The 25311-nt window shown below is 42.7% G+C and overlaps 1 protein-coding gene across 1 annotated transcript in view; it reads left to right on the top strand.

Annotated features, from left to right (window-relative positions):
* The first annotated feature begins 18605 nt into the window (after positions 1–18605).
* LOC139406408 (pleckstrin homology domain-containing family A member 7-like) overlaps positions 18606–25311 on the top strand; it is a 170191-nt gene continuing 163485 nt past the window's right edge. The window contains exons 1-3 of the mRNA XM_071148956.1: positions 18606–18800; positions 18906–18982; positions 19161–19218. Coding sequence (XP_071005057.1) covers positions 18718–18800; positions 18906–18982; positions 19161–19218 — 218 coding nt within the window. The 5' untranslated portion in view covers positions 18606–18717. The remainder of the gene's footprint in view (positions 18801–18905; positions 18983–19160; positions 19219–25311) is intronic.

The following is a 25311-nucleotide window of genomic DNA, read 5'->3' as shown; positions in this document are numbered from 1 at the left end:
ACGCCAATAACTCAGATAGACATTTACATTTTAGTCACTTAGCAGACGCTCTTATCCAGAGCGACTTACAGGAGCAATTAGGGTTAAGGGCAGATCAACAGATGTTTCACCTAGTCAGTTCGGGTATTTGAACCAACAACCTTTCGGTTAATGGCCCAACCTCTTAACCGCTAGGCTACCTGCCGCGCAGGGAATCGATAGATCACTCAGAGATGCACAAAAACAATATAACATTCAAAATGGTTGAACCTTTCCTTAATAAATTCACCATATTCAAAGGCATATTCAATGTCTGCTTTTTTCATTTTTACCCACCTACCAATAAGTGCCCTTCTTTGCGAGGCATTGGAAAACCTGCCTGCTTTTTGTTGTTGAATCCGTTTCCCAGGACAAAGTTTGGGAAACCCTGCTTTAAAGGGTAGGAAGCATGAGTTTTTGCTCACCAATGTAACAACAGTGTGGCCAAGACTTAGTCATGATCTGGTTACCTATAAGTACAAAATAGTTATGTTTTTGGGTTATTGCATATTTATGACAATTATTTCCGGATATCTCCTAAACTACCCACAATGCACTATTTCTCAACGTCATATGGATGATCTAATCTGCTACAGAGTTCGTATGCTAGTTCGGTAGCTAGCTCAAACTGGCTAACATAGAACCTCATCTGTTCTCCTTTTTGTTTTGTCAACTTTTTGGCATGTTCTCTGAAGTAGGCTACAGGAGTATTATACCTTTTTCCACCTTGGCTTAGTTCTAGCATGTTAAAGTACTAAAGTCGTTTTTTGGGTATCTGTACTTTACTATTCATATTTTTGACTCCATACGTTTTCCCTGACACCCAAAAGCGCTCGTTACATTTTGAATGCTTAGCAGTACAGGAAAACAATCAAATTTACACACTTATCAAGAGAACATCCCTGGCCATCCCTACTGTGTCTGATCTGGAGGATCACTAAACACAAATGCTTCGTTTGTAAATTATGTCTGACTGATGGAGTGAGCCCGTCTATCCGTAAAAAAAAATTAAACTAGAAAATGGTGTCTGGTTTGCTTAATATAAGGAATTTGAAATTATTTTTACTTGTACTGTACTTTTGATACTTAAGTATATTTTAAACCAAATACTTTTAGACTTTAACTCTAGTAGTATTTTACTGGGTGACTTTCACTTGAGTCATTTTCTATGAAGGAATTTTTACTTAAGTATGACAATTGGGTACTTTTTCCACCTCTAGTGTTGCGCATGAGATGACTGACATCTGGAATAAAAATGTTCCTCGCTCTATAGTTAGTTATTGAATTTCTCTCATTGACTCTCCCTCGGCCGATGAAGCGCCCGCCTCCCCCGGCATTGGTAGCTAACTCAGCCTGCACTCCTAACCTTTTACTACTGTGGGCTAAATCAGGGTCACACAGAGTGATTCTTGTCAGTCTTAAACAAAATCTACTTTGAAACAGAAGAAGTATACACCTCACACACATGGTTATGGGCTTAGAAAAAAGAAGACAACTGTACTATGTCCGATAGTTTACATTTATTCAATTGAGTTTGCATTTGAATATTAAAAACGTTCTATACATCACAGAAGACTGAAACAACAAAACTGTTTGAAATAGAAACACTGGATTTGTCTTTTTTTGTAATAATCTTTATTAATTATGAAAAATATTAATAACAATCCACCCATGAGGCCAAAGAGTGCACTTTTGGTCATTGACTGCAGGAAAGAGCTATACGTTTTACCATCAGATGGGCCCCAGCCATCAATTTGTAAGTCTCTGCTCTTTCTTTGCTTTGATCTGCGGTTGTTTTAGTTGTGTTAGTTTTCTAGCTAGTCTCCAGTTGTTGGGCCCTGGCTTGCCCACCACAACCATGGTGGTTGGCTAGGCTGGCTAGGCTAATAGCTAGTTGGCTAAATAGCTAATGTTAGCTGTCTGGCTAAGAACTGCATATAGCTAACAATCTTTGATAACTGGTTAGATGGCGTTCTGTATTTCCAAGGCTTTGGTTTAGTTTAAAGTAGCTGTAAGCTAGGTGTTGATAGCAACTGGCTGACTCATGCAGTGCTAACATAACGTTAGCAGGCTGGTAGGGCTACCGTTAGTTGGCTAGCAACCTTGCAAGTTGATTTGTAACCAATTCATAAAAGTATTTGCTTGTAAGTTGGCTGAAAATGTTAGGGGCAACTTCACCTTACACCGTAACCCAGCATTTACTGTACATCATGTACAGAGTGACTGGCATGACATAACAGCCAGCAGATGGGGCCCGAGTAACACAAAGGGGTTGCTTCACTTTCAATCCAACAAGTGAAGTGATAAAGAAGTACATAGCAGTAATGTCCCCTAGGTCTTTGCTAATGGCTAATAAAGAGCCAGAATGTAAGAGTTTTTATTTAAAACAATTGGCGAGATGGTGTTGTTTTCTAGAGATAACGTTTAGCATCAAACTATGTGTTAGTAAGTTAGTAATGTGGTACGCACTGTATATATGTATTGTGATGCACAAGACAGGAAAAGGTTCCTTCAGGGCTGCTTGGAGATTTCACTGTTACGTAAGTTGCAAGTGCATGCATTATTCACACTACATGTACATAAGAGACAATAGGGAAATTTGTCCTGAAAGTGTGTGCGCGAGCATGTTTGTATGGCTGTTAAATTCTCTGAAATGCTTTACCTTCCGAGCATCTCGAAATAAATACTGCCAACGGTTTTGTTGATGCGAAGTTGTGGAGGTGGGCAAATGCCCCCAGACATCACTGTCTCCTACCAAGATGGGGGGGAATAAAGGATTAAACAATAGAGAGTCCATGTATACCAAACGGGTCAGTCTGTCTCCATCACATTATTTATTCTGCTCGTCTCTTTCTCGCATGCTCACATTTTCTTCCATTTTTTGATCACACACACACACACACACACACAATTTGGATCCTGCCTCTAAGGGAGGTCCATGTTGAAGCTTGTCCAAGCAATGGCAGACTGAGGTTTCATTAAACAAACAGTGGCTGGATTAGTAGCGGATTAGTTCTGGATTACTTTAGCAGGTAACAAGCTTCCCCTGAGAGCGTCGGGCTGTATCACCGCCTGGTATGGAAACTGCACCGTCTGCAACAGCAGGGCTTTCTAGAGGGTGGTGCGGTCAGCCCAAAGCATCATTGGGTGCACACTGCCTGCCCTCCAGGACATCTACAGCACGCGGTATCACAGGAAGGCCTAAAATATCATCAAGGATCTCAGCCACCTGAGCCACGGCTTATTCACCCCGCTAGCATCTAGAAGGAAGAGTACAGGTCCATCAAAGCTGGGGCCGAGAGACTGAAACGGCTTCCATCTCTAGGCCATCAGACTATTAAAAAGTCTTCCCAGCCAAACCCTCCCCTAACCCGGACGACGTTGGGCCAATTGAGCACCGCTCTATGGGAATCTCGTGACGGCCGGTTGTGACACCGCAACACTGCGATGCAGTTCCTTAGACCGCTGCAGTACTCGGGAGGCTCTGTTAACATACCGTTTTACCCACTTTATATGTATATATAACATATTCTAGTCATTGCTCATCCTATATACACTACCAATCAAAAGTTTGGGGTCACTTAGAAATGTCCTTGTTTGTGAAAAGCTCATTTTTTGTCCATTAAAATATTTAATTGATCAGAAATACAGTGTAGACATTGTTAATCTTGTAAATGACTATTGAAGCTGGAAACGACTGATTTTATGGAAAATCTACATATGCGTACAGAGGCCGTTGTGTTAGCTAATCCAAGTTTATCATTTTAAAGGGCTAATTGATCATTATAAACCGTTTTGCAATTGTTACCACAGCTGAAAACTGTTGTTCTGAATAAAGAAGCAATAAAACTAGCCTTCTTTAGACTAGATGAGTATCTGGAGCATCAGCATTTTTGTGGGTTCGATTACAGACTCAAAATGGCCAGAAACAAATAACTTTCTTCTGAAACTTGTCACTCTATTCTTGTTCTGAGAAAGGAAGGCTATTCCATGCAAGAAACTAAAGATCTCGTGCAACGCTGTGTATTACTCCCTTCACAGAACAGCGCAAACTGGTTCTAACCAGAATAGAAAGAGGAGCGGGAGGCCTCGGTGCACAACTGAGCAAGAGGACAAGTACATTAGAGTGTCAAGTTTGAAAAACAGTCACCTCACAAGTCCTCAACTGGCAGCTTCATTAAATAGTACCCGCAAAACACCAGTCTCAACATCAACAGTGAGGAGGCGACTCTGGGATGCTGGCCTTCTAGGCAGAGTTGCAAAGAAAAAGCCCTATCTCAGACTGGCCAATAAAAAATAAAAGATTAAAATGGGCAAAAGAACAAACACTGGACAGAGGAAGATTGGAAAAAAGTGTTATAGGCAGACAAATCTAAGTTTGAGGTGTTCTGATCACAAAGAAGAACATTCGTAAGGAAGGCTATCACTCCATTTTGCAATGCCATACCCTGTGGACGGCGCTTAATTGGAGCCAATTTCCTCCTACAACAGGACAATGACCCAAAGTGCAGCTCCAAACTACGCAATAACTATTTAGGGAAGAAGCAGTCAGCTGGTATTCTGTCTATAATGGAGTGGCCAGCATAGTCACCGGATCTCAACCCTATTGAGCTGTTGTGGGAGCAGCTTGACCGTATGGTACGCAAAAAGTCCCCATCAAGCCAATCCAACTTGTGGGAAGTGCTTCAAAAGTGGGAGGGTCAAATCTCTTCAATTACCTTAACAAATTGACAACTAGAATGCCAAAGGTCTGCAAGGCTGTAATTGCTGCAAATGGAGGATTCTTTGACAAAAGAAAAGTTTGAAGGACACAATTATTATTTAAATTAAGAAATCATTATTTATAACCTTGTAAATATCTTGACTATATTTCCTATTAATTTTTGCAACTAATTTCATCTATGTTTTCATGGAAAACAAGGACATTTCTAAGTGACCCCAGACTAAGAGAACGGTAGTGTAACTATTGTGGTTACAAAAAGTCTTGCAAAGCTTTTTAGCCTGCTAACGTTAGCCCTACTAGCCTGCAAATGTTAGCCCTACCAGCCTGCAGTGGTGGAAAAAGTACCCAATTGTCATACTTGAGTAAAAGTACATTTACCTTCATAGAAAAATACTAAAGTAAAAGTCACCTAGTAAAATTCTACTGAAGTAAAAGTATTTGGTTTAAATATACTTAAGTATCAAAAGTAAAATGTAATTACAAAAAGTAAATGTATTAATCATTTCAAATTCCTTATATTAAGCAAACCAGACAGCACGATTTTCTTGTTTTTAAAATTTACGGGATAGCCAGGGGCACACTCCAACATAATTTACAAACAAAGCATTTGTGTTTATTGAGTCCGCCAGATCAGATGAAGTAGGGATGACCAGGGATTTTCTCTAAGTGCGTGAATTAGACAATTTTCCTTCAAAATGTAGAGTACTTCAAATTTTGCTTCTAGTGCCGACCATGCAGTAATATCTAACAAGTAATCTAACAATTTCACAACAACTACCTTATATATACACACACACACACACGTGTAAAGGAATGAATATGTACATATAAATATATGGATGAGCGATGGCCGAACGGCATAGGCAAGATGCAGTAGATGGTATAGAGTATAGTATATACATATGAGATGAGTAATGTATGGTATGTAAACATTATATAAAGTGGCATTGTTTAAAGTGACTAGTGATGCATCCATTACATCAATTTTTTTAAATTATTAAAGTGGATAGAGATTTGAGTCAGCAGCCACTCAATGTTAAGGATGGCTGTTTAACAGTCTGATGGCCTTGCGATAGAAGCTGTCTCTTGGTCCCAGCTTTGATGCACCTGCACTGACCTCGCCTTCTGGATGATAGCGGGGTGAACCGGCAGTGGCGCGGGTGGTTGTTGTCCTTGATGATCTTTTTGAACTTCCTGTGACATCGGGTGGTGTAGGTGTCCTGGAGGGCAGGTAGTTTGACCCCAGTGATGCGTTGTGCAGACTTCACTACCCTCTGGAGAGCTTTACGGTTGTGGGCGGAGCAGTTGCCGTACCAGGCGGTGATACAGCCTGACAGGATGCTCTCGATTGTGCACCTGTAAAAGTTTGTGAGTGTTTTCGGTGACAAGCCAAATTTCTTCACCACGCTGTCTGTGTGGGTGGACCATTTCAGTTTGTACGTGATGTGTACGCCGAGGAACTTAAAAAAAACTTTCCACCCTCTTCGCTATTGTCCCGTTGATGTGGATAGGGGGGTGCTCCCTCTGCTGTTTCCTGAAGTTCACAATCATCTCCTTAGTTTTGTTGACGTTGAGGGTGAGGTTATTTTCCTGACACCCCACTCCGAGGGTGCTCACCTCCTCCCTGTAGGCCGTCTCGTCGATGTTGGTAATCAAGCCTACCACTGTAGTGTCGTCTGCAAACTTGATTCTTGAGTTGGAGGCGTGCATGGCCACACAGTCATGGGTGAACAGGGAGTACAGGAGAGGGCTGAGAATGCACCCTTGTGGGGCCCCAGTGTTGAGGATCAGTGGGGTGGAGATGTTGTTTCCTACCCTCACCACCTGGGGCGGCCCGTCAGAAAGTACAGGACCCAGTTGCACAGGGCGGGGTTGAGACCCAGGGCCTCGAGCTTGATGACGAGTTTGGAGGGTACTATGGTGTTAAATTCTGAGCTGTAGTCGATGAACAGCATTCTTACATAGGTATTTCTCTTGTCCAGATGGGTTAGGACAGTGTGATTACGATTGCGTCATCTGTGGACCTATTGGGGCGGTAAGCAAATTGGAGTGGGTCTAGGGTGTCAGGTAGGGTGGAGGTGATATGATCCTTGACTAGTCTCTCCAAGCACTTCATGATGACGGAAGTGAGTGCTACAGGGCGATAGTCGTTTAGCTCAGTTACCTTAGCTTTCTTGGGAACAGGAACGGTGGTGGACCTCTTGAAGCATGTGGGAACAGCAGACTGGGATAGGGATTGATTTGAATATGTCCGTAAACACGCCAGGCAGCTGGTCTACGCATGCTCCGAGGACGCGGCTAGGGATGCCGTCTGGGCCTGCAGCCTTGCGAGGGCTAACACGTTTAAATGTTTTACTCACGTTGGCTGTGGTGAAGGAGAGCCCACAGGTTTTGGTAGCGGGCCGTGTCAGTGGCACTGTATTGTCCTCAAAGCAAGCAAAGAAGTTGTTTAGTTTGTCTGGGAGCAAGACGTCGGTGTCCACGACGGGGCTGGTTTTCTCTTTGTAATCCGTGATTGACTGTAGACCCTGCCACATACGTCTGAGCCTTTGAATTGCGACTCTACTTTGTCTCTATTTTTTCATTTTTATTTCACCTTTATTTAACCAGGTAGGCTAGTTGAGAACAAGTTCTCATTTGCAACTGCGACCTGGCCAAGATAAAGCATAGCAGTGTGAACAGACAACACAGAGTTACACATGGAGTAAACAATTAACAAGTCAATAACACAGTAGAAAAAAAAGAGTCTATATACATTGTGTGCAAAAGGCATGAGGAGGTAGGCGAATAATTACAATTTTGCAGATTAACACTGGAGTGATAAATGATCAGATGGTCATGTACAGTTAGAGATATTGGTGTGCAAAAGAGCAGAAAAGTAAATAAATAAAAACAGTATGGGGATGAGGTAGGTAAAATTGGGTGGGTTATTTACCGATAGACTATGTACAGCTGCAGCGATCGGATAGCTGCTCAGATAGCAGATGTTTAAAGTTGGTGAGGGAGATAAAAGTCTCCAACTTCAGCGATTTTTGCAATTCGTTCCAGTCACAGGCAGCAGAGAACTGGAACGAAAGGCGGCCAAATGAGGTGTTGGCTTTAGGGATGATCAGTGAGATACAGCTCCTGGAGCGCGTGCTACGGGTGGGTGTTGCCATCGTGACCAGTGAACTGAGATAAGGCGGAGCTTTACTTAGCATGGACTTGTAGATGACCTGGAGCCAGTGGGTCTGGCGACGAATATGTAGCGAGGGCCAGCCGACTAGAGCATACAGGTCGCAGTGGTGGGTGGTATAAGGTGCTTTAGTAACAAAACGGATGGCACTGTGATAAACTGCATCCAGTTTGCTGAGTAGAGTGTTGGAAGCTATTTTGTAGATGACATCGCCAAAGTCGAGGATCGGTAGGATAGTCAGTTTTACTACGGTAAGTTTGGCGGCGTGAGTGAAGGAGGCTTTGTTGCGGAATAGAAAGCCGACTCTAGATTTGATTTTCGATTGGAGATGTTTGATATGAGTCTGGAAGGAGAGTTTACAGTCTATCCAGACACCTAGGTACTTATAGATGTCCACATATTCTAGGTTGGAACCATCCAGGGTGGTGATGCTAGTCGGGCGTGCGGGTGCAGGCAGCGAACGGTTGAAAAGCATGCATTTGGTTTTACTAGCGTTTAAGAGCAGTTGGAGGCCACGGAAGGAGTGTTGTATGGCATTGAAGCTCGTTTGGAGGTTCGATAGCACAGTGTCCAAGGACGGGCCGGAAGTATACAGAATGGTGTCGTCTGCGTAGAGGAGGATCAGGGAATCGCCCGCAGCAAGAGCAACATCATTGATATATACAGAGAAAAGAGTCGGCCCGAGAATTGAACCCTGTGGCACCCCCATAGAGACTGCCAGAGGACCGCACAGCATGCCCTCCGATTTGACACACTGAACTCTGTCTGCAAAGTAGTTGGTGAACCAGGCAAGGCAGTCATCAGAAAAACCGAGGCTACTGAGTCTGATATACTGATGCATAGCTTGTTTGCTTGCCTGTTTGTATTCGGTCATGTTTCCGGTCGCCTTGCCCTGATTAAAAGCAGTGGTTCGCGCTTTCAGTTTTGCGCGAATGCTGCCATCAATCCACGGTTTCTGGTTGGGGAATGTTTTAGTCACCATGGGTACAACATCACCGATGCACTTGCTAATAAACTCGCTCACCGAATCAGCATATACATCAATGTTGTTGTCTGAGGCTATCCGGAACATATCCCAGTCCACGAGATCAAAGCAATCTTGAAGTGTGGAATCAGATTGGTCGGACCAGTGTTGAACAGACCTGAGCATTTCCTGTTTTAGTTTCTGTCTATAGGCTGGGAGCAACAAAATGGAGTCGTGGTCAGATTTGCCGAAAGGAGGGCGAGGGAGGGCTTTGCATTCGTCGCAGGAAGTTAGAGTAGCAATGATCCAGACTTTTGCCAGCCCGGGTCGCGCATTCGATATGCTGATAAAATTTAGGGAGCCTTGTTTTCAGATTAGCCTTGTTAAAATCCCCAGCTACAATAAATGCAGCCTCAGGATGTGGTTTCCAGTTTACATAGAGTCCAATGAAGTTCTTTCAGGGCCATCGAGGTGTCTGCTTGAGGGGGTATATACACGGCTGTGATTATAATCAAAGAGAATTCTCTTGGTAGATAATGCAGTCGGCATTTGATTGTAAGGAATTCTAGGTCAGGTGAACAAAATAACTGAGTTCCTGTATGTTGTCATGATCACACCACGACTCGTTAATCATAAGGCCTACCCCCCCTTCCCTTCTTACCAGAGAGATGTTTGTTTCTGTCGGCGCGATGCAGGAAGAAACCAGGTGGCTGTACCAACTCCGACAGCGTGTCTCGGGTGAGCCATGTTTCTGTGAAACAAAGAACGTTAGGTCTGCCCCCTTCTGCGGCGCCATTGATTTGGGTCACCTACTGGGATTCGATCCATTGTCCTGGGTGGTGGTCCAAATAGAGGATCCGCTTCGGGAAAGTTGTATTCCTGGTCGTAATGTTGGTAAGTTGACGTTGCTCTTATATCCAATAATTCTTTCCGGCTGTATGTATTAAGACTTAAGATTTCCGGGGGTAACAGTGTACGAAAAAATACAATAAAAAAACAAAATACTGCATAGTTTCCTAAGAACGCAAACACTTTTGGTTGTCAGGGAAAATGTATAGAGTAGAAAGTACATTATTTTCTTTAGGAATGTAGTGGAGTAAAAGTAGTTAAAAATATAAATAGTAAAGTACAGATACCCCATGACTTAAGTGCTTTACACCACTGCCAGCCTGCTAACGTTACTGCATGAGTCAGCCAGTTGCTAGCAACACCTAGCTTACAGCTACATTAAAGTAAACCAAGGTTTTTCAAATACATCATCTAAGCGGTTATCAAAATAATGTTACCAATATATGCCAACTATCACAGTGGACATTGCTAAGTAGTAAGTCAGAGAACACAAAACTAGCCTAGCACAGACAGGAACCCATAGAACACAATAAAAAGCCAGCGGATATAAAATAGAGAGAGCAGAGTCTTGCCGATTGACGGCCGAGTTAGCTACCAAAGAAGAGCCAAGAAAAGGCATTTCAGAGTGAGAGTCTGTTTCACCAGCCTAGGGAGAGTCCGCTAATCCAATAGCGATATACTGAGGTAAATTCAATGTAGATAGATTCCAGAGGCGGCATTGGGCAAAGGAGACGAGTGGAAGAATCAACAATAAGACTGCGATCGGAGTAAGGCTCCAGCAGATAGAAATTATCACAATACCAGTGAGTCAGCTACTGTAGCACACTAGTACTAAGCCAAGTTTGATAACCTCTGGTAACCTACTTTGCGGAGAACTGGTCAAAAAAGTTGACCAAACAAATTGGAGAATGGAAGATACAAAGAAGACACAAGGTACTAAACAATTAGAGCAGGAATGATTTTCCACTTTCCTTTTGAGCCAGAGGCAAGCCTGCTGGTGATGCAGGAGAGGTCAGAGCTGCCTAGACTGGAGCAGCCGAGCAGAATCACACTGCCCCCACATGTGGGGAATCTGATTGGTTGTATACGTCACACCTCACGATTGAAGGATTGTAGCTCACCACTGCCAACACTCGTATGCATGGGCAGTGGCTAACATTAGCCAGCTCGAGCTAGCTAACGCAGAGTAAATTCTCCATATGACATTGAGAAATAGTGCATTGTGGGTAGTTTAGAAGATATCCAGAAGTTAATTGATATAAAATAAAAATCATGTTTGTAGTTATAGGTAATCAGAATGTGACAACTCAGTTAAAGTCTTTGACCACAGTGTGCTACTTTGGTGAGTAAAAACTCATGCTTCATATCCTTTAAATTTTCCTGAATGCACTGGATTGAAGTGTTGGGGAAGCTACTCTGAAAATATAGTTTACCAAGCTACCAATTACTACTATACACTACATGTTAAGCTAAACTAAAGCTACCCTTCAGAAAAATATAGTTTACTTAACTACTTTTTCAAAGTAACTTTAGATAACTACTTTGTGATACATACATTATCATTTCTGCATCTGAAACATCACACTACACATTGCAAGAACAGGTCACTCTGGAGTCAGATGTTAACAGAATGTGTAATTTAGCCTATTAAACACAAAAAGTATGTCGTTTCAAGGGAGAATGAGGCAATTGCTTACTTTTTTTTTGCAAAAACAGTAGTGTGTAGTTCGAGTAGTTAGCTACAACACTTCATAGCAAAAAAAGTTATTACATTCTGAAAAGACCTCTCCATCACGGTCTCCCCCTCCCATAGTGCAAAGAATCCTGGCTTGACCCTGGACAACATCCTGTCGTTCTCTGCAAACATCAAAACAGTGACTCGTTCCTGCAGGTTCATGCTCTACAACAAACTTTTCTCACACAGGAAGCTGCGCAGGCCCTAATCCAGGCACTCGTCATATTCCGTCTGGACTACCACAACTCTGTTGGCTGGGTTCCGTGCTTCTGCCATCGAACCCCTGCAACTTATCCACAACACCGCAGCCCATCTGGTGTTCAACCTTCCCAAGTTCTCCCATGTCTCCCCGCTCCTCCGTACACTCAATTGGTTTCTAGTCGAAGCTCACATCCACTACAAGACCATAGTGCTTGCCTACGGAGCCTAAGGAGAACTGCCCCTCCCTACCTTCAGGTTATACTGAAATTTACACCCGAACCAGAGCACTTCATTCCACCACCTCTGGTCTCTTGACTGCAAAATGTAATTCTACATGTAGTTCACTACTCCCCAACACTGCTGGTTTGGAAAGTTGCCTTACAAGAATTGTATCATACTTTCCTACTGATTTGATCAGATTTTATTGGGCATCATATCATGTAGCAGGCGATAACTATGTAAATCATCAGTGCTCTATTGATAAATACTTGCCTGACAAATGTACAGTACTTCCTTATACTTTAAGTGATAGACCTCTGGCCCAACCAATCGACTGACTGTTTCAAACAAAGGACTGCACGCCAACTGCCCCATCTAAATCGATAAACAAGTTCCAGACAGGCATGGTAAAAGACACTACAATGAGTGATTAGAAGGTACAAGGGCGCACTCTATCTACTGTGACCGGTCCATTTGATGAAGCCCACAAATGGACTTGGCTTTAAATTGTCTTGGATGTGTGATGTTCTGGAGGCACAGCCTCACTCTACAAGTGCTGCTTTTAGTCTAATTAAATGACTATTTTCACCCTCTCTCTCTCACACACACACACACACACACACACACACACACACACACACACACTCTCTTTCTTTCTAATTGATGGACACCCTGTAATGGAATCCAGGCAGAAGCCAGACAATACTCACCTGTCTTTTGTTACAAAGCTTGAAGGGATTTACAAGAATCAATAATGTCCTGGAATACCATTCCTAAGGAGCTAAACGATAGATTGCTCTGTTTCTTAGCAATCCTAGCTTATCCCTACCACAGGGATTTTTTATCTATGATCCCTCACCTGAATCCCTGATCTGGTTGTGCTCTCTTGCCAACTCCTATGGCATGACAATAACAACTGGGACTCAGGCTACCTCATCACATGTTGTATTTTATACTGTAAAAATGCATACTGTACAATAAATATTGTATTTTATACTGTAAAAATGCATGCTGTACATACTGTATTTTCCCCCTCTTTTAGGATTTATTTCTAAGGATATCTACAAAAACCTTGTCCCTAGAGTTGCACTAGTTTACAAATCACTCCTTCATGATATTTGTCTGTTCAGTAAGGGGGTAAACAAAGCTCTTAGTTAATCTTGTTTCCTGATCATGTTCCTTGTCAGGTGGCATGTGTGTTTACCCTCAGAGAAACCTTTGCCTTCACGATGTTGTCTTTCAGCACCTGACCTCTCCCAGAATGAGAGATCCCGAGGCAACACTAATACTGCTGCTGCTCTACCTCGGAACAGCAGGGACTCACCTTGAAATACCATGGAATTTCAGCAGTAGGCTATTGGAATGGAACCGGATAATATGCAACAAACTTTGCATTCACCTCAGAGTTGTTCGTTTTCCAAAGATAAGGCGTCAAACTAGACTGGATGGAACAACTCCAAAGTAATACGAGACATTATATACAATGTGTCCTGCAAACACCATCATGCCAAACTGAACAATCTGCATTTGTGGTGCACTTTAACTGCATGCTAATTTCCCAATCAGAAATTGCTGCATGTTGCATCAAAATAGGCCATGGACTAAAAAAGTCATGAGTTTAGCCAAATGCTTTATTGTCCCAGATGATAGGATGTGGCGACGAGGGTAAATACAAACCGCTCTTTACCTGAATTCGGCGTGTGTGACTCATGTGACTTTGAGGGTTAGAGCCATCACTGTTGAGCTAAGTGTTCTAATGTGCACTGTACGGTGTCATGGATGAGGGGGTCCTCTGTCCCTTAGCTGAGCCACAACAACAACGATGTAGAACACACACTTTATAAGACTATGCGTTCTGCAGCTCCCATAACCTCTCTCTGCCCTTGATCCCATCTTGCCGTGTCAGGCGTTTCTTTTGTTGTTGTTGTTGTTGTTGTTGAGGTGCCTGTGTGAACACTGCAACCCAATAGGGGAGAGGAAATCAAAGCCACTGAATGTCTTCACTCACTCACACAAACCACAACATAAGGCCTTTAATTCACCTCCCCCCCGGGTAAGGAGCCGCAGAGACCCACAGAATAAAAGCTAACTATACCTAGGCTATACATGTATTGCTAGTTTGATTTTTGAAGTGCTGTCAGATTGTTATGAAAAGCACTAAAGAAATTTAATAAATTATTATTATTAAAGGCTGAAGGAGTTTATGTACTCTTTGATTCAGTCAAGTAGAGTCCGTGATTCACCAGTGAGCTGTTGCTAAGAGATTACCTCGTCTGTGAGAATCAGAGAATGTCAACGGAGGAAAAAGTTACTTGGGATGATAATGATTTTGTCTCAATTATCTCAAGAGGTCCAAAGTCACAATGTGTTCACAAAGCCAAAAATAGGGCAGGTGGACCTTTTCGTTTCCAAAACACTACCTTTCATGAGGTTATTATGTCACAAACAGTATGATGGAAAAAAACAAGTTACCTTGTCCTCAGGAACAAGCTGACAAAGGCCCTCACATCTCTCACTCGTCATATGACCGCATGTTTCCTGACAAGGCTCAAAACATGTTTGTCTTTCTATGCTGTGTTCTGGTGGCTTTATGTTCTGTAAATGGCCAATTGAAGGTATGAAATAAATGTACCACGTGTGCATATTCTAACGCAAGGGACATTTATAGAATACCACTGAGTTTATTTAAACTCTTATATAACATTCACATAGGTGACAATCATTGTGCAGTGGTTGTATGGAAAGCAAGGCAATAAAATGCTTATGGCATGTCTGGGTGGCATGTAGCCTACTGTTATCTGTTTGTAAAGAAGCAGACTATGCACTATGTAGGGAATAGGGTGCCATTTGGGATGCAGGCGAGGTCTCAAACTGTCTGGTGATACAGATCTATCATCTCACCCACTGCTTATTTCAGGTGGAACATGGTAGGCTATAATAATGATACATTATTGAAGTTTGTGGCCGTTTCCCAAATCTGGCGTGCCTACTAAACTGCATACTGTTTACTAATTGTACTATTTTAGCACACGGTTTATCAGTGGAGGCTGGTGGGAGGAGCTATAGGAGTATGGCTCATTGTAATGGCTGGAATTGAATAAATGGAACAGTCAAACATGTGGTTTCCATATGGTTGATGTGTTTGATACCGTTCCATTGATTCCATTCCAGCCATTACAATGAGCCCGTCCTCCTATAGCTCCTCCCACCAGCCTCCACTGCGGTTAAGTAAAAAGTATGCTGTATGCCCTCAGCCAAAAACATACTATTTTTGGTGCGTTCAAGACAACTGGGAATTTGGACACAAAATGAGCTCAGACTGGGAAAAAAATGAATGTCAGTGATCTTCAGATCAGAGCTCTAAGGATGATTCTCGAGTAATTCCAAAAGATTTTTCCTACGTTCGCACGTTCTCAATAGAACTTGAATCAAACAAATGAACACAATATTATTTTAAAAAAGGGCAGTGCAGTCCAAAACTTGGATTTGACATATTTCATTTTTTTGTTTTGTTGCTGAAATGAGTATAACATCCTGGCATTTAAAGCGTACTTTATTTTTGAAAATTCACATAACACTTTCTATTTTCGCATACTGAGAATGAGTCATGTGCGAATGCGTTGATTTTTGGCTCGCATCCCCATTTCTAATTGATCAAAACCGGAATGAGTATGACATACAGGCTCCTGAGTGGCGCAGTGGTCTAAGGAACTTACATCTGTAACAGAAACATCACTACAGACCCTGGTTCGACTCCAGGCTGTCACAATCGGTCGTGACTGGGAGTCCCATAGGGCGGCGCACAATTGGCCCAGCGTCGTCCGGGTTTGGCTGTCATTGTAAATAAGAATGTTATTTTCTTATATATATATATATATATATATATTTTTTTTTTGATTTACCCCTTTTTCATGGTATCCAATTGTCTTGTCTCATCGCTACAACTCCCGTACGGGCTCGGGAGAGACGAAGGTTGAAAGTGGTTAGCGCGCACTGCGCCTGGCCCGCCACAGGAGTCGCTGGTGCGCGATGAGACAAGGATATCCCTACCGGCCAAACCCTCCCTAACCCGGACGACGCTAGGCCAATTGTGCGTCGCCCCACGGACCTCCCGGTCGCGGCCGGTTACGAGCCTGGGCGCGAACCCAGAGTCTCTGGTGGTACAGCTGGCGCTGCAGTACAGCGCCCTTAACCACTGCGCCACCCGGGAGGCAAGAATTTGTTCTTAATGGACTTGTCTAGTTAAATACTTGATTTTTGAAATGTCACATGCAGTACTATTAAACTTTTTTGCATACTCAAACGGCCAACTATTTAGGATGCCAGTATGGGTATTCAGACACAACCACTCTGAAAGTTCATGCACAGAGGAGCTGGTGGGTGTCTAGTGTGTAAATACGACCCAGGGCTTTAAAAAGGTCTCATTCCATTTTTCCAAAGATCCTCTCAAGAGACTCTGAAATATCTTTGTGCAGCTCTTCATGTTGCAGTGCGAGCTATGCAGTTGGCTAAGGGGGACTGTGCAGAAATCACTGCCATTTCTTGGTTACAAAAATTCTAATAGTTGGTCTAATTTCAGTTTGTATTGTGTGGAGAATTATTGTACCATCTAAACCGATGTGAAATACTATATATTTACCATATTGCTGTGCGATATGGCCAAAATATCATATCCTATTTTGAAATTATTATAATATTTTTTTTTTTAATAAATGAGGACGTTATGGATGGTATTTTTTTTAATCATAAAATACCAGAATTAGCTTTTTGAGTAGTGCGTGACGCTAAGGTGGCAACACATACAGCTGAAGTCGGAAGTTTACATACACTTAGGTTGGAGTCATTAAAACTAATTTTTCAACCACTCCACAAATTTCTTGTTAACAAACTATAGTTTTGGCAATTCGGTTAGGACATCTACTTTGTGCATGACAAGTAATTTTTCCAACAATTGTTTACAGACAGATTATTTCACTGTATCACAATTCCAATGGGTCAGAAGTTCACATAAACTAAATTGACTGTGCCTTTAAACAGCTTTGAAATTCCAGAAAATGATGTCATGGCTTTAGAAGCTTCTGATAGGGTAATTGACATCATTTGAGTCAATTGGAGATGTACCTGTGGATGTATTTCAAGAAATATCATATTTACATGTATTCAGACCCTTTACTCAGTACTTTGAGCACCTTTGGCTTCGATTACAGCCGAGTCTTCTTGGATATGATGCTACAAGCTTGGCACACCTGTATTTGGGAAGTTTCTCCTATTCTTCTCTGCAGATCCTCTCAAGCACTGTCAGGTTGGATGAGGAGAGAGTTGTCTCACAGTTATTTTCAGGTATCTCCAGAGATGTAAGATTGGATTCAGGTCCGGGCTCTGGCTTTGCCACTCAAGGACTTGTCCTGAAGCCACTCCTGCGTTGTCTTGGCTGTGTGCGTCATGTCGTTGTCCTGATGGAAGGTGAACCTTCATCCCAGTCTGGGGTCCTGAGTGCTTTGCAGCAGGTTTTCATCAAGGATCGCTCTGTACTTTGCTCCGTTCATCTTTGCCTCGATCCTGACTAGCCTCCTAGTCTCTACCGCTGAAAAACATCCACACAGCATGATGCTGCCAGGTTCTCTAGACGTGATGCTTGGCATTCAGGCCAAAGAGTTCAATCTTGGTTTTATCCGACCAGAGAATCTTGTTTCTCATGGTCTGAGAGTCCTTTAGGTGCCTTTTGGCAAACTCCAAGCGGGCTGTCACGTGTCTTTTACTGAAGAGTGGCTTTTGTCTTGCCACTTAACCATAAAGGCCTGATTGGTATAGTGCTGCAGAGATGGTTGTCCTTCTGGAAGGTTCTCCCATCTCCACAGAGGAACTCTAGAGCTCTGTCAGAGTGACCATCAGGTTCTTGGTCACCTCATTATTCACAATTAATTCAGGATTATCCATAATCATGGTAGCATCCACATTCATGGTGAAATGTTTAGAAACATATATTATTTTTTCTATAAAAGTGACCACAAAGGGGTCATAGTAAATTGTGTAGAAATGTAGGAAATGAGCTTTATGTGCCCAAAGAAATTCTGAGGGAGGACCCACAGACACCCACCTGGTTCTGTCTCCTCCACTTCTAAAACCAAAGTTGTGCCCCAGGTTTTTAGTGTGTAGGGTTAGATGGTAGGGTATTTGTTTTATTTTCAAGCAAAGTATACACCAGTCTAGGTGGCGGTAATGCAACATTTATTGGATGCCAACCTCCATTAAATTCAATAGAAGAAGCAGCAGTAGTTAGTTGCTAGTTGGAAGCAAGGACAGAGGAGAGCATTTGGTTGAGTTACATTTTTGTACTTTTAATCCTTGTTTTAGCCTAATTTTAACTGGTTGTATTTATTACATTTTTGTTTGGCACTGGTTCTGGCTTTGATGTCTAATTGCATAGATTCCAATGCACAGATTATTATGGGGACAATCGTAAATTAAGAAACGCATCTAAAAATACTTTGAGCAAATTAGGCCATTTCTAAATAATATTATGTAAATAGACCCTAATACTACAGTCGCAATTCCTGTTAAATCATTGACATATTTGCACTACACGTGTAGACCATACCTACAAAACCTTAGATTATGCAAAGCCGCTGTAACTTTGTTTCCAATTGAATAACTTTAATTCATGCATCATTCTATTTTATATCGGCGGAGGAAAGTACTCATTTATCCGTCAACTGACTGGCCGAAAGGCCTCCCCTTTAATAGTCTCTTCGCCCTAGCGGTAAACATTGGGCTCGATCTCCTTGGAGACTATGTAGTGGAGAGTGAACGAAATAGGACTTCAGAACGGGATCATGGCGGCGCCGTTTGGGCGCGACACCTTACCTGAGCAATGGTCTTTCGGTGTCTGCGGAGATGGCAGAGTGTTTTTCGTTCAGTGAGTCGGCGAAATACAAATGTGGTCGTTCTTTCTGCATCTTTAATGAGAGTTCGCTTGTCGAGTGTTTCTTGCCTCTAACAGGTGTTTTTGTCTTTCTGGCAGCGATGAAACGAGCACCACTACTTGGCTCCATCCGCGAACGGGCGAACCTGTCAATTCCGGACATATGATACGGTCAGGTATGCATGTATTCGTCTCTAATGCATTTGACCAGCAGACTATTGGTGCTGTTTACATTGCAGAATAAAACGGTTTGAATTTTGTGCGTTGTTGATATAGCCCAATGAAGCAGAAAACTTTCACAGAAGGCGCCTACTCTCCAAGGTAACGCACCTTATTTCTACTCGCCCATTGCAGATTTACCTCGAGGATGGGAAGAGGGTTTCACGGACGAAGGGGCCGGCTACTTCATAAAGTAAGTGAAAGCAATTGAAGTCGACTTTATTCTGTTGGGCGGTTGTCGTGATTCGCCGAGTGAGGGGCGAATTACCTGAGTGCAGCACTGCCGTTTAGGATACCTACTTATGTCTCCCTCTAGTCTACCAATTCGTCAACACAGAAGACTTCTTAACTCTAGTAGTGTTTGTGAATTTAAATGTATAGGGCAACGTTTCCAAACTCGGTCCAGTGGATCCCAAGGGGTGCACGTTTTTTTTTTTTTAACCTAGTACTACACAGCTGATTTTAAAATAACGAAATCATAATCAAGATTTGATTATTTGAATCAGCTGTTGTGTAGTGCTAGGATAAAAACCAAAACGTGCACAAAAACGCCGGTATGGGGCTTTCCCCATAACCAGCTAATGACCCCACCAGGGACTGTATTGGTAGCCTAGCCTACTTGTTGGATAACAGGCCTACTACGTTTTGTCTTTATTGGATTGCAGGCCATGCCTCTGTGGTACTGCTGACAGAGGTGTGTTCATAGGATCAAAGTCTCCAGTTGCAGTCGTTTTACAACATCCCCATCTCTTGTTGACTAGGTTGTTCATTGAACCCAGTTGAGGCTATTGTTTGACTATTTAAAAAATTGGTTGTTCAATATCACGCAAAAGTTTGTGTGTGAGAGAATCTGTTTCAGAATGTTTTCTGACACTTTCTGATCTTGAATCTTGATGTGAGGCTTGATTTGTGTACCTCAATGTTATTAGTTTAAATCAGGTGTATTAGGCTACTGTCCATTATAGGTCTACACACTATTTTGAGATTTCACATTGATTTACCCCAGCAAGCTTGTCTTGTGCTGTCTGTAGCTAGGTTTCCATCCAATTGGCGACAGATTTTCATGTGATTATTCTCAAATCCGCATTTAAAAACAGTATGTGCATTTCCCAAAAGATGTTTACAATCAAATTCACTTGTTGCAGATTAAAGGCTGGGCATGTTGATGTAGTGCACATAAAAATAACATTTCAGGTTAAATTCCCATGTACCAAATAATTCATTGCATATTATTTGCTAATGTCTGTGTACAGTTGAATTCTATTTTGACTGTGACTTTGCACTTCCTTTTCCAGTGTTGGTCTCCACTCTTATCCACCAGGCACCTGCAGCTCCTTACCATTATATAATGCTATGCTAGGATGCCAAATAGCCCTACTGTGACATAGTGTCTGCTGTGGGTGACATAATGTTATTATGCAACTCAGGGATACTGCAGGATCAATACTCTGGGGATCCTGTGGTGAAATTAATGATAGTGAGTGACTTCAGTATAGTTGTCCTTTTTGAGAGTGAGATTCCATCCTTGGAGGCCTGGAACTCATCTATTTGACGTCCATCAACCTGTTCTGTCAGTATTCGTCCTTGGGGGGTTTGTGCTCTTTGCATCCCCTTTGTCTGGCTGTACGAGTGGGAACCTTGTGTAGAAATAACAAGCTGAAGTAATAACATCCTCACAATCCAATCTCCTATTCTAATAGGGAGGACTTCTTCCAAAGGTTGTGTTTATAGAATATCTCTAGAGATGTCTGCTCTGGCCAGCACTGCTACTGACTGACTGAGCATGTTTTCATGTTTTTTACAATAGCATAGAGCGCTCTCCAATATAATGTGTTTTTCATTGTCTTTGGATGCTCTCTCAGTTGTCTAAATGATGATCTTCTCCTCCTGTGGTCTGACTGTCCACCTGAAGTTAAGTTGTCCCCTTAGAACAGTGCAGTCTGTTTTTATTGTATGTTTGTGTATGCCTGAACTTTTTATGGCTGCAGGGGCAGCATTGAGTAAGCTTGGATGAAAAGGTGCCAATTGTAAACGGCCAGCTCCTCAGTCTCAGTTGCTAATATATGCATATTATTATTAGTATTGGATAGAAAACACTCTAAAGTTTCCAAAACTGTCAAAATATTGTCTGTGAGTATAACAGAACTGATATTGCAGGCGAAACCCTGAGGAAAATCAAAACAGGAAGTGGCTTCTATTTTGAAAACTCCATGTTCCATAGCCTCCCGTTGCTGGATTTAAAGGGATATGAACCAGATTCCTTTTCCTATCGCTTTCTCAAGGTGTCAAAAGTCTTCAGACATAGTTTCAGGCTTTTATTTTGAAAAATGAGCCAGATCGATAACATCGCGTCAAGTGGTCACATGAGTTTTGCCTGCGCAACAGAATTTGGACAGCCATTGTTTTCCCCCCTCCTACTGTGAAAGACATTTGCGGTTGATATATTATCAATTATATACTTTGAAAACAACCTGAGGATTGATTATAAAAAACATTTGACATGTTTCTGTGGACATTATGGAAACTATTTGGAATTTTCGTCTGCGTTGTCGTGACCACTCATTCCTGTGGATTTCTGAACATAACGTGACAAACAAATGGAGGTATTTTGGATCTAAAAACATTTGTTGTGTAACTGGGAGTCTCGTGAGTGAAAACATCCGATTAATTTGATTGCTTTTCTGATTTTCGTGACCGAGCTACCTGATGTTAAGTGTACTTAATGTTTTATCGTGCGATCGATAAACTTACGCAAACGCTTGGATTGCTTTCGCTGTAAAATCTGACACGACAGGTGTATTAACAAAAGTCTAAGCTGTGTTTTCCTATATTGCACTTGTGATTTCATGAATATAAATATTTATTGTATGTAGCGCTATGCTATTCAGCGGTTGTAGATGACACTAATCGGGATTGCAGCCATAACAAGTTTTAACCCCTACATTTCTTGTATAATCCCGTAACAAGACAGCCTCCCCCTCCAACTTCAACTACTATTGTCTATTTCTGGAATTCTCTTAAGAGACATGAATACCACAGACAACGTGGAAGAGTTCTGGTGAAATTCCCTCAGTGTTTCTCTCTCAGGAGTAGTGTGGTCTTGCCTGATCCCAGATCTGTTTGTGCTGTCTTACCAACTCCTACGATCATTGTCACGCCATTTGGAGAAAATAAATAATCTGAGACCAGGCTAGTTGTGGCCTGTGTAAGATTAATAATTTACAGACCAATAAACCACAAACTTTCTCAATCTGATAGCATGTTGGTAGCTTGATTAAATTCCACCATAATCTCCCTTAAGGTGCCCACACCAGCTCTAAATGTGGGATTGGCATAGACATTTGCTGATATAATCCAGGGTTGTGTTCATTAGGCACCAACCGGAAGAAAAGGGACTGAAAACAGTTACTTGGACTTGCTCATTTTCATTTTAAAACGGTTTCTGTTGCATGCCCAAATGAACACGGCCCAGAGTATATCTACTGTACCTTCACCAGGTACTCGGTATGGCCTCTCCAGTTTGTCAAGCCAGCTCTGTTTGTCTGTCAACTCCCTGTTTGTAAATCAACTACTTATATTTTTATCAACATAAGTGTTGGTCCCATGTTTCATGAGCTGAAATAAAACATCCCAGAAAAGTTTCACACGCACAAAACGCTTATTTCTCTCAAATTTTGTGCACAAATTTGGTTACATCCCTATTAGTGAGCATTTCTCCTTTGCCAAGATAATCCCTCACCCTGACATGTGTGGCATATCAAGAAGCTGATCATTACACAGGTACACCTTGTGCTGGGGACAATGAAAGGCCGCTCTAAAATGTGCAGTTTTGTCACACAACACAATGCCACAGATGTCTCGAGGGAGCGTACAATTGGCATGCTGACTACAGGAATGTCCACCAGAGCTGTTGCCAGATAATTTTGTTTATTTCTCTATTATAAGCCGCCTCCAACGTAGCTTTAGAGAATTTGTCAGTATGTCCAACCGGCCTCACAACTGCAGACCATGTGTAACCACGCCAGCCCAGGATCTCCCCATCCGGCTTCTTCACCTACGGGATTGTCTGAGACCAGCCAGCCGGACGGCTGATGAAACAGAAGAGTGTTTCTGTCTGTAATAAAGCCCTTTTGTGGGGAAAAATGTATTCTGATTGAGCCCCTGCCCAGTCATGTTAAATCCATAGATTAGGGCCTCATGAATTCATTTCAATTGACTGATTTCCTTCTATTAACTGTGACTTAGTAAACTCGTTGAAATATTTTTGTTCAGTATAAATGGCTTGAGTTGCCCTTTTTAAGTGGAGCTGGCTACTGCAAGTGTACCCACTTTTAGACCATCAAAACGCATCTCCCAAACCCACCAAAAGAAAACAGCATGTACCCACCTCTGTACCACCAAAACACATCCATCCCAAACCCCATTCTTTTACTTATAGATCAACAGAACATGGACTGAGCACATAGTTGAGGATGAGCTCATTGCGCGGATGGGAAGGCCAGATTGGTTCTTATCTATGTCTTTGGCTGTTTGCATTGGACCACATTCATGTCTTCGCTGTTTTTCCTCCAGACTCGTATTTGCCTGGCCTTGTGGCGAATAATCCCCTTTACGCTCCAGGGGAGGGCACACATGCACACACCCTTACACTTGTGTATATGACATTACACACACACCCCCTCCTCCCTTTGGACGTCAGTGAGGGAGTTACATGCTTGGGTAGCTCCTCCAGGAGTCCCCTGTGCCACTAGCGGGCGCTGGCTACCCCAACCCCGGCCAACAGCTCCTCACCCCCCGCAGCTACTTGCCTGAGCCTCCCCAGCTTCACCCAAATCCATATCAGATGTTCTGAAAGAGCTGCAAAACCTGGACCTGTACAAATCAGCTGGGCTTGACAATGTGGAGCCTCTTTCTAAAATTATCCGCCGCCATTGTTGCAATCCCTATTACCAGTCTTTTCAACCTCTCTTTCGTATCGTCTGAGATCCCTAAAGATTGGAAAGCTGCCGCGGTCATCCCTCTCTTCAAAGGGGATGACACACTAGACCCAAACTGTTATAGACCTATATCCATCCTACCCTGCCTTTCTAAAGTCTTCGAAAGCCATGTTAATAAACAGATCACTGACCATTTCAAATCCCACCGTACCTTCTCCGCTGTGCAATCCGGTTTCCGAGCTGGACATGGGTGCACCTCAGCCAAGCTCAAGGTACTAAACGATATCATAACCGCCATTGATAAGAGACAGTACTGTGCAGCCGTCTTCATCGACCTGGCCAAGGCTTACGACTCTGGCAATCACCATATTCTTATCAGCAGACTCAATAGCCTTGGTTTTTCTAATGACTGCCTCGTCTGGTTCACCAACTACTTCGCAGAGCAGATGATGTCAGTGTGTCAAATCGGAGGGCCTGTTGTCCGGACCTCTGGCAGTCTCTATGGCGGTATCACAGGGTTCAATTCTCGGACCGACTCTTTTCTCTGTATATATCAACGATGTCGCTCTTGCTGCGGGTGATTCCCTTATCCACCTCTACGCAGACGACACCATTCTGTATACATCTGGCCCTTCTTTGGACACAGTGTTAACTAACCTCTAAACGAGGTTCAATGCCTTACAACATTCCTTCCGTGGCCTCCAACTGCCCTTAAATGCTAGTAAAACCAAATGCATGCTTTTCAACCGTTCGCTGCTCGCACCCGCCCGCCCGACTAGCATCACTACTCTGGACGGTCCTGACCTAGAATACGTGGACAACTACAAATACCTAGGTGTCTGGCTAGACTGTAAACTCTTCTTCCTGACTCATATTATACATCTCCAATCCAAAATCAAATCTAGAATCGTCTTTCTATTTCACAACAAAGCCTCCTTCACTCACGCCGCCAAACTTACCCTAGTAAAACTGACTATCCTACCGATCCTCGACTTCGGCGACGTCATCTACAAAATAGCTTCCAACACTCTACTCAGCAAATTGTATGTAGTCTATCACAGTGCCATCTGTTTTGTTACCAAAGCGCCTTATACCACCCACCACTGCGACCTGTATGCTTTAGTCGGCTGGCCCTCGCTACATATTCATCGCCAGACCTACTGACCCCAGGTCATCTATAAGGCGGAGCTTTACCTAGTGTAGCCGATGTGAAATGGCTAGCTAGTTAGTGGTGGTGCGCGCTAGTGGCATTTCAATCGGTGACGTCACTTGCTCTGAGACCTTGAAGTAGTGGTTCCCCTTGCTCTGCAAGAGCCGCGGCTTTTGTGGAGCGATGGGTAACGATGCTT

The sequence above is a fragment of the Oncorhynchus clarkii genome, chromosome 4 (genome assembly GCF_045791955.1).
Source record: "Oncorhynchus clarkii lewisi isolate Uvic-CL-2024 chromosome 4, UVic_Ocla_1.0, whole genome shotgun sequence".
Classification (NCBI taxonomy): Eukaryota; Metazoa; Chordata; class Actinopteri; order Salmoniformes; family Salmonidae; genus Oncorhynchus; species Oncorhynchus clarkii.
This window is presented reverse-complemented; position numbering and strand designations above follow the sequence as displayed.